Below are 9,993 nucleotides of genomic sequence, written 5' to 3' on the forward strand. Positions count from 1 at the left end.
GATTCCTAACAACCTTATAGGACAGAGTAGAACTGCCCCATAGTGTTTCGAAGGAGCAGCGGGTGGATTCAAACTGCTGACCTTTTGGTTAGCAGCTGAGATCTTAACCACTATACCCTCAGAGGCTACTTACAGGCTCCTACTGGGTTTTTTTTTTTTTTTAAACAAAGAAGCTCACTGAATGGTCTTGCCAAACATGTGGAAAGAGAGAAACTGCACATTTAACTGATCAATAAACATTTTTGTTGTTGTTCAGTTTTTCAGGATTTTCACTATTTTCTGCCTCAATTTCAATAAGCAGCATTTCCAGCTTTCTGTTAATGCTCGTAATATGCAGGTGAACTTCTTTCCAGGTGTTAATTGCTTTACTAATAGGCCAAGGCTGCTTAGAAAGAGGAATAAGTGTACAGGGGAAAACCTGACTCCAGACATAAAATTCCCTTCCCAGAAGTCCCAGAATCAGCAGCCTTAGTGAGAAGCTGGCATATGGTGCCATTGGCTCCCAATAAGAGAAACAAGTAGAACATCCCACGTAGCAAAGGGCCTGAGAGTAACTTGTTTGGCTTAAGTTTATCCAGTAACCATCTATCCTTGAATTTTCCTATAAAATTTCTTTTTTTTTCTCTGCTCATTCTTTTTTTTTTTTTTTTTTACTGTGCCTTAGGTGAAAATTTATAGAGGAAATTAGTTCCTTATTAAACAATTAATACACATATTGTTTTGTGACATTGGTTATCAGTGCCGCAATATGTCAACACTCTCCCCTTTTCATCTTCAGATTCCCTTTTTCCATTCATTCAGCTTTTCTATCCCTTCCTGCCTTCTCGTCTTTGCTTTTCAGCTGGTGTGCCCTTTTAGCCTCATACACATGGTTGAACTTTGTGTATTATTTTTTAGCCCTAACTAATCTTTGGCTGAAGAGTGAACTTCAGGATTGACTTCAGTACTCAGTTTAAAGTGTATCTGGGAAAATCTTAAATCTTTTGAAAAGTGACCTGTGGCTTGCTTCAATAGGCTGTGAAGTTGGTAAGAAAGAATTGAGCAATAGCATAATAGAGCAGGAAGAAACTAAAATTTGTGCAAGTGTTAGTGGAAGTGCTGTTCCTGCAATGGCAAAAATGTTCTCTCTGGTTCTTGATGAAGTGCTTAATATTTCAACATATGACCATTTTATTCTGGAAAAGCATGAAAAATAATGCCTAAATCATAGGAAGGTAATAAATCTGAAGGGTGTAGTTTTGTGTCTAGCAGAGGGTGGGTTCTCATGTAACCATTTTTTTTCTTTCATAATTGCACATTTAACTGATCAAGAAACTTTTTTGTTCATGTTCAGTTTTTTAGGATTTTCACAATTTTTGCCTTAATTTTGCTGAGCAGCATTTCCAGCTTTCTGTTACTGCTCATAATATAGCAATAATTTACATTGGAATTAGTGTAGATTAGTGATATTCCTAATAACATACAAGTCAAGTAACGCTACCTTGGGGGAAAATCCTTGAATTAATTGATACATTCAGAAATTGCACTGTCATGAATCATGGACAAATATCAAGCTATGTGAAAACATTCAAATCCATAGGACTTTCAATATAAATGCAATATTTTCAACTAAAGATTGATAAATTACCATTATACAAACATTCTATTTCAGAGAGTTTATCAGGAAAAATAACCCACCTAAGATAAAGATGTTCTTGATTTGAGAATACATATTCTGTATAATTCCATATTCAAATGTAAACTCTTGAACAACTCAGAGAAGGTTGAGAATCGAATTCAAATGCACAGTTTACTTGTGATAGACCAGTTGGTTTAAGTCATTAATATAGGAGAACTTCGAATGCACTTGAATTGGTAAGACTATGCTTAGAGATTCCATAAATTTGCCAACAATGCTAATTGGAGGCTGCCTTTACATACTGAATTTTATTCCTAGGACTTGTTGGATACTTTGAAAATTGTAGCTAATTCCACTTTGACACAATTCGCGGCCTTAGGAGTAGTCACTTAATGCACCCCTAAGAGACCCTTGTAGTTTAGATTTTCAAATACATTTTAGTAGAATCCCCCTTCATGAGCCTATTTAACCATTTATTATTTGACTTAAAAATCGTCATGATTTAGTGATTTAATATATGATACAAAAAGTGGCCATTTTCCAATTTCCTAGTATACTTGACTTTGAAGAAATTTTATCTAATTAAAATCAATTTGTCAAGAGGATGATACTTGTCTCAGAATATTATGAGCTTTTCTAGACTTCATAATTTTCATGACATTTATTACTTCTTTATTTCTTAGATTATAAATAAAAGGATTTAATAAAGGAATTACTAGAGTATAACAAATGGCAACTGGTATATCTTTATCCCCCTCTTTAAAGGAACTTGGCCGAATGTATATGAAGAGAAGAGAACCATAGAATATTGAGACAGAGAGAAAGTGAGATGCACAAGTAGATAAAGCTTTGCCTCTTCCCTCTTTGGACTTCATTTTGAAAATAGTGAAAAGGATGCAAAGATAAGAGATTAGGACTATGGCAATACTGAAGATTTGAACTGACCCTGCAAAGATAAGTAGCATCAGTTCATTGATATAAGGGTCAACACAGGAGAGTCTGTATAATGGAAGAACGTCACAAAAAAAGTGATTGATTTGATGTGATCCACAAAAGGTTAACCTTAATAGAAGTACTACTTGAATAATGGAATGCAGATTCCCAGCTATGTAGGCCCCTATGGTCGTCTGAATGCAGAGTTTCTTTGACGTCATGGTGTGGTACTGCAGTGGACGACATATTGCCACATAGCGATCATAGGCCATTGCTGCCAGGAGACAGCAGTCTGCAGTTTCAGCAAGGCAGAGAAAATAAAATTGTGCCATGCATTCATAGAGGGAAATCATTCTGTCCTCAGAAAAGAAGTTCTCTAATATCTTGGGGGTAATGGCACAGGAACAGCAGGAATCCATCAGAGCCAGGTTGCCCAGAAAGATGTACATGGGTGTGTGGAGATGGCGCTCCATGTAAATCAATGCCACCAAACCAAGATTCCCCACCATGGTGATCAGATAGATAGCAAAAAACACCATAAACAGGAGAGTCTTCAGATCTGGGTGATCCATAAATCCTATGAGGAGAAACTCTTTTGTCAAGGAGTGATTGTCTTTGTTCATCTCTACTTTCTCTGTTGAGACAGAAAATATGGAGAGATAGGATTCTAATTTATAGTGTGTCTAATTTTCTCTGCAAATTTCTGTTGGGGAACAGGGAATAGAGCCACTTCCTCAAGTTTCCCCTGAATGTCTCTGAAATACAGGCATATATTCTTCCAGGGAACATTATTGTAGTTTTTGGTGCTGTCTTGTTGGTTCCCATTCATGGACACCCTATGTACAACAGAATGAAACCTCTCTAGTCCTGAGCAATCCTCACAATCATTACTATCCTTGAGCTCATTGTTGCAGTCAGTGCATTAATCCATCTCATTGAGAATCTTCCTTTTTTTTTTTTTGCTGACCCACTACCTGTCCTTCTCCAGGGACTGGTCCCTCCTGATAACATGTCCATAGTACGTGAGATGAAGTCTTACCATTTTCACTTCCAAGAAGTATTCTGGCTGTACTTCTTGCTAGCTTTTACAGCAATTTATGGTATATTCAACATTCTTCACCAACACCATAATTCAAAATTTCATCTTATATAACCTGAAGCCCTGAAGCTCAAAATTCACAAGAATATTTTGATAATTCCAGGAATTGCTTGCAGTGAAAAGATTTGTGTTTATGAATTACACAAGGATAGTGAACAAATACACGGTATGCTAGATTTAAGCCACTGCTGTCGAGTTGATTCCAACTCATAATGACCCTATAGGACAGAGTAGAACTACCCCATAAGGTTACCAAGAAGCACCAGGGGGATTTGAATGGCTGCCCTTTTGGTTAGCAGCTGTAACTCTTAACCACTATGCCACCAGAGTTTCCTAGACTTAGTGTTCTCAAATATTTCTATGTCAGGTTTTGTAGTGACAATTCTTAAAGTGTACATAAAATCCATTTTCCTATATATTTATTTTTTTAACTGAGCAAAGTTTTTTTAATATGCTATTTCAGTGAAGTGAATACTTTGAATACCATTCTACTTTAGATGGATGAAATGTATAATTTAGAAAGTGTGCCAAGGTCACTTTAAAGAAAATTACTTTGGGAAGCTAGGGAAATGAAAATGGGTCAATTTCCTTAATAAGTTAATCGGTGTATACCATCTTCATACTTCTGTTAACCCATTCTGTTATGATGGAGTAAGTTTTCTGAGACCAGTTGTAAAAAAATGTTAATATTTTCCTTCTTTATCTGAACACTCTCCATTTCTAGTGTTAAGGGTCTCCTGTTTTTCTAATATGCTGAGATTTGGTGATGGTACTCTAATAATTATGACCATATTATGAGATTTGATAAACATCCAGTATGTATTCTCTCCAGTTCTGTAGAGACTTCTACCATTCATCAGAAGCTCCCCAGAGTTTGATTATTTATTTGAAGTCACATTCTTCTGATCATTTCCAGATCTACTGATCTGTGTGTTCCTTCATGATATTGTCAGATGCAGTACTCTGCTGCCAGGAGGACTTTAGTATTTCCTGTCTCTAACATAAATTCAACTTTTTTAGGACGGCACTTAAGTTTCTCTGTAACCTGATCCATCTCCATCCTTATTTCCCACATTCACCAATAGCTCTTCCATCACTTTCATCACTCTGTCCACCCGTTGTTCAATTCCCTCATCCCCACCTCCAGTGCCACACCGACTCATTTCCATAAACACTGACTCTGCCCATGCTGTTGTTTCTTACAAATCATTATTCCAAATACAGATATTTGGCACCTTTCTTAAATATCTATATCCTTTCAATCGCTTATTTCAGGCATGGTTTATACACAGAGGCGCCCTGGTGGTGCAATGGTTAAGAGCTTGGCTGTTAACCAAAAAAGTTGGCAGTTCAAATCCACCAACCACTCCTGGGAAACCTTATGGGGCAGTTCTACTCTGTCCTAAAAGGTCACTATGAGTTGGATTCGACTTGATGGCACCGGATATTATTACATATAATGCTACTTAAGAAAGTTTAAACTAAATAACCTAGTCCAGGCCACAGTGATCTCCATTTTCTGAGCCCTTATGCATATGTTATATGCCCAACATAATCTAGAATCTTTGAGTTTAATCTGCATTGCTTATTTTATATGTGTATGCAGAATTTGTTTATTAGATAGTCAGCATTTGGAGATGAACTGTGACATACTTCTGTGAGGGGATCTGTAAAATGCTCCGGTAAAAAGGCAGAATTGATTCAAATCTTAGCTCTACCCTGGCCACCTGGAACAAGTGAACTTGTTATCAGTATCCCGCCAATCATTCTAAGTGACCTCTGTGGCCTCGGCAAATTGGAATTATTAAGCTTGAAGAAGAGCCTACAAAGGAAATTATTCAAAATACTTTATTAGAAAAAATTTAGGTGCCTTTCTATTACTTGAATTGACATTTTAAAAATTGTCATAAAAATATATGTAGCACAATGTTTGCCAATTCAATATTTTTCAAGTGTACAGTTTAGTGACACTAATTGCACTATTCATGTTGTACAATCTTATCTACTATATTTCTGTTTCCTTGGGAAATTATAAAATTTTCTGAATTATATCACAATAGCTTATAAAGTAATATAAGCTTGCCTTTATCCTTTAGTTTAATAAAACCCTGAAATAATTTTAGGATTTTTGAGAACAAATTTTGTTTTGCTTTGCAGCAGGACATCTCAACTGAAGATGCTAATCATGTAAATTCTACGGTATAAATGGATTTAGTTTTCCATAATATTAAAACTTATTTTTTTTAAAAATCAAAAGGGAGACACTGGCTAAACATTTTGTTTCTTTATGTAAATGTATTAAATGTAAACCATCTAATTATTCAGCTAAATTAGAAATAACTTTATGTTCATATAGCTGCAACAATGAGCTCAAACATGGCCATGATTGTGAGGATGGCACAGGACTGGGCAGTGTTTTGTTCTGTTGTACATGGGGTTGTTATGCCTCGGAACCAACTCAGCAAACCCTAACAACAACAACAACCTTGAATTATTAAATAGAATTACTGTGTGATCTTATCCGTATGTTTTGAAATTCTACCTCATACTCAGAAAACGTCGGGTTGATTTGCAGTGTTCTGTCTCATCCTAGCTCCTCACAGTCTTCAAGTTAGAGAAAAGTTAGAGAGATAACTGAGTTGAAATCTATGAACAATGAAGACAACAGATTTTGAGAAAGAAATATTTATGGGTGTCAATATTAAAAGTAAAAATAAATTCGAATATTTCTTTTACCTGGATTTCTCTGAGAAGGTCTTGTCTTGTGACTTGCCTTATGATGTTAGGGCAAATTGAATTTCTGAATGTAAATCTCGTTCTCTAAAACATGTGGGACTAAAAGAATGAAAACCTTGGAGATTACTATCAGGTCAGTGAGTATAATTACAGTGTTAAGTTTGTTTTCCATCTAATCCTAAAGGGATTTTCTGGAATTGACATCTGTGTTTCTCTGTGAGGAGATCCAGTCCACAAACTTAGAAACCACTCGGCATTAATTAAAGATGCTCCGTAAGACACTGTGGTTAGAGCAAATGACCCTCACTGAAGTCTGTGGTAATGATCTCGCAGACTGTGATGTAACTCATCTAATTTTTAAATCTTGTTCTCCATTCTGTGCATAAAATGTCAAATGGGCAGGAAAAAGTCTCAGACTGGTTTGACCAGTAGGTTTAATGTGGCTTTTGAAAAATAATTAGGATTTGGTGAAGAAAAGTTGGAGAAGTGTGGTGAATTCAGCCAAGGTCCCTGACTACTTCATTCTGTGAATTGAATCTATCCCCATGTTCTTCAAGCCCTCACAGGAAAACTTTGATATTACTATTGTCTTAATTATTCAGTGCTGCTATAACAGACAGAAATACCACGATTGGATGGCTTTAAAAACAGAAATTTATTTTCTCACATTACTTTCTCAAATTCAGGGTTCCATCTCTAAGGGAGGGCTTTCTGTCTCTGTCGGCTCTGGAGGAAGGTCCTCGTCTCTTTTAGCTTCTGCTCCTGGGCGCTCTTCACGTGGTTTGGCATCTCTCTTCCCCCATCTCTGCTTCTCTTGTTTGCTTGTTTAATCTCATTTATATCTCAAAAGAGATTGACTCAAGATACACCCTACACTCATTCTGCCTCATTAGCATAACAAAGACAACGCATACCCAAATGGGATTATAACCTCAGACAAAGAGATTAGGATTTATAACACATATTTTGGGGGGACACAATTTAATCCATAACATTGCACTCTTTGATCCTCAAAAATTCATGTCCTTGCCACATGCTGAACACACGCACCCCATCATAAAAAAATCATCCCCCAAATCTCAAATCAACTCCAGCTCCAAAATCTCATCTTCTGAAGTATTTAAATCAAATATGCATGGGAACTTATGAATATTCCATTTTGGGGAAAAAACTTCTTTTCATCTGTGAACCTGTGAAATCTAGACTACAAATCGTCTGTTTCCAAAGTACAGTGGTGGAAAAGTCACAAGGTATACATTCCCATTACAAAAGAGAGATACTGGAGGGAAAGAAGGAATAAGGAACATCAAGCAAGTTCAAAACTCAGCAGAATAATTTATAATTAGCTCTCAAGGTTTGAAAAGAATCCTCTCTTCCCTAAGACCATCTGAGAAATCACACTGCACTTCAGATTCTGGGTTTTGGCCCTGTTTTCTGAGTTCAGGGGGTAGACCCCTTGGCCCTGGACTTCAGCCCCATTTTCCGGGCCTACAGGTATGGCAACTCCACTCCCTTGGCTCTGGGCAGCCCCATTCTCCTAGCCCATCTGAATGTTGACCACACCCCCTCAGTCCCAGTAGACCTTGTTCTTCTGTCCCTTGGGCATAGCAGCCTGTCCTCATAGGTTTTGGTGACAGCCACTTCCCCCTGGCACAACTTAACAGCAGCGTCCACACTCTGGAACTGAACTAGTGAAGATCTGACTCTTTAAAACCAAAGGGGCTCTGGCCCCGCCTCTTGAGATCCAGGAGGCTATGGTCCCACCCTTTGAAACTGAGAAGGCCCTCTTTCCCATGCTCCTTCCCACACTTCTGTCGATCTCCAAGCTGTTCCAGGCATGATCCTTCTCTTTTTCTGGAGGCCAGCAGATGTAGCTCCTTTGGTCTGTTTCCTGTCTGTAGAATTACAAGAGGCAAATTCTGGTTTCATTTTGCACAGCCCATTTTTAAATCCATCTCTTTCCTATCACATTTTACTATAAACGGCAAGAAGAAACCACAGGGCCCTTGCTTATACATCTCCTCAGCCTGATATCCAAGTTTATCACTTACACATTCTACCTTTTGTTAATCATTTGAATATAATTGAGACAAACTCTTTGCCACTGCATAAAAAGCATTGTCCTTCCCCCATTTTCCAATCCCATTTTCATCATTTTGTTCTAAAGCCTCACCAAATGCACATTTAACATCTACATTTCTAACTATATTCTGTTGCTGGCACCATGTGTGTTCTCTAAGATGATACTTTCTCTATAGCTCTCCTCACTTCCTTCAGAGCCTGCATCAGAATTACCTTTGAGGTCCAAAATTCTACCAACAAACTCTTCAAGGCAATCTAGGCTTTTACTATTAGGCACCTTAAAATTCTTCCAGCCTCTGACCATTACCCAATTCCAAAACCATTTGCACAGTTTTGGTGTTTGTTAGAGCAGGACCTCACTCTTCTGGTACCAAATTTTGTCTCAGTTGTCTAGTGCAGCTATAACAGAAATGCTTTAAAGCCATGTAGGTGGCTTTAAAAAACAGAAATTAATTTTCTCACAGTTTAGGAGGCTAGTAGTCCAAATTCAGGGTGCCAGCTCTAGGGGAAGACTTTCTCTTTCCATCAGCTCTGGAGAAAGATCCTTGCGTCTTATAGATTCTGCTCCTGGGTGGTTATCATGTGGCTTGGCATCTATCATCTTGCTTGCTTGTTTAATCTCATTTATATCTCAAAAGAGACTGACTCAAGATACACCCTACACTCACTCTGCCTGCTTAACGTGACAAAGGCAACCCATTCCCAAATGGGATTATAACTACAGGCATAGAGGTTAGGATATGCAACACACATTTTGGGGGCACAAATCAATCCATAACAGCTATTCAGTCCTAGTGAATTACTGAACTTGTTTTCCTATCTTTTTTGTTTATCTTAGCTTCCCTTTACCTTCGTCACCCTTTTTTTCTTTATACCACTAATCACTCCTGAACATATCGTATACTTATTAGTTGGTACATGTATAATTCATCACCCTTACTCTACTAGCACCATTAGCATATACATTTAAGAAGGGAGGAACTTTCTCTCTTTGTTCTTTTATGCATTCTCAGCACCTTTACAGTGTCTGGCACTTTGGTGCGCTCAGTAAATATTTGTTAAATAAATGAAAAAAATGATACTCCTTGTAAAAACAATGTGGAGGTAGTGTCTGACATCCTCTAACTTCACAAGGGGTAAGGAGAATCAAGATCAAGGCTGATTCCTATGAGACAGAGATCAGACATCTCTCCTCTCTTCACCATCTTAACCAATTCTGACACCAGCTGTTCCTCACACAGCCTTCTGTACTCTCTGCTGGGTTTGATTTTTCACTACAATGGTCACACAGACCTCACAGACAATACTCACGATTATGGGGTTTATTAGGGAAGTAACAGTTACAATTCATACTCAGGAACACTCAGGATATGGTTCTTCCATCAGGACAGTCTCTTCCCAGCTGTGCTCGCAGGCACACCTCTCCCTGGCCATAGGCCTCTGCCCAAAGACACTCAGCTTTTTCTGTCGTGGGCTGGTAACCCCAGGAAACTGACCACACTGCTTCCTGCTGTGGACTCTCTGC

General features: G+C 37.9%; 1 protein-coding gene across 1 annotated transcript; it reads right to left on the minus strand.

Annotated features, from left to right (window-relative positions):
* Nucleotides 1-2,051: 2,051 nt before the first annotated feature.
* LOC100663081 (olfactory receptor 5K3-like) lies at nucleotides 2,052-3,663 on the minus strand. The gene has a single exon (XM_003418934.3). The coding sequence runs from the start codon at nucleotides 3,172-3,174 to the stop codon at nucleotides 2,215-2,217; it is 960 nt and encodes a 319-aa protein (XP_003418982.1). The 5' UTR covers nucleotides 3,175-3,663; the 3' UTR covers nucleotides 2,052-2,214.
* Nucleotides 3,664-9,993: the final 6,330 nt, after the last annotated feature.

This window comes from Loxodonta africana, chromosome 20 (assembly GCF_030014295.1).
Source record: "Loxodonta africana isolate mLoxAfr1 chromosome 20, mLoxAfr1.hap2, whole genome shotgun sequence".
Lineage (NCBI taxonomy): Eukaryota > Metazoa > Chordata > Mammalia > Proboscidea > Elephantidae > Loxodonta > Loxodonta africana.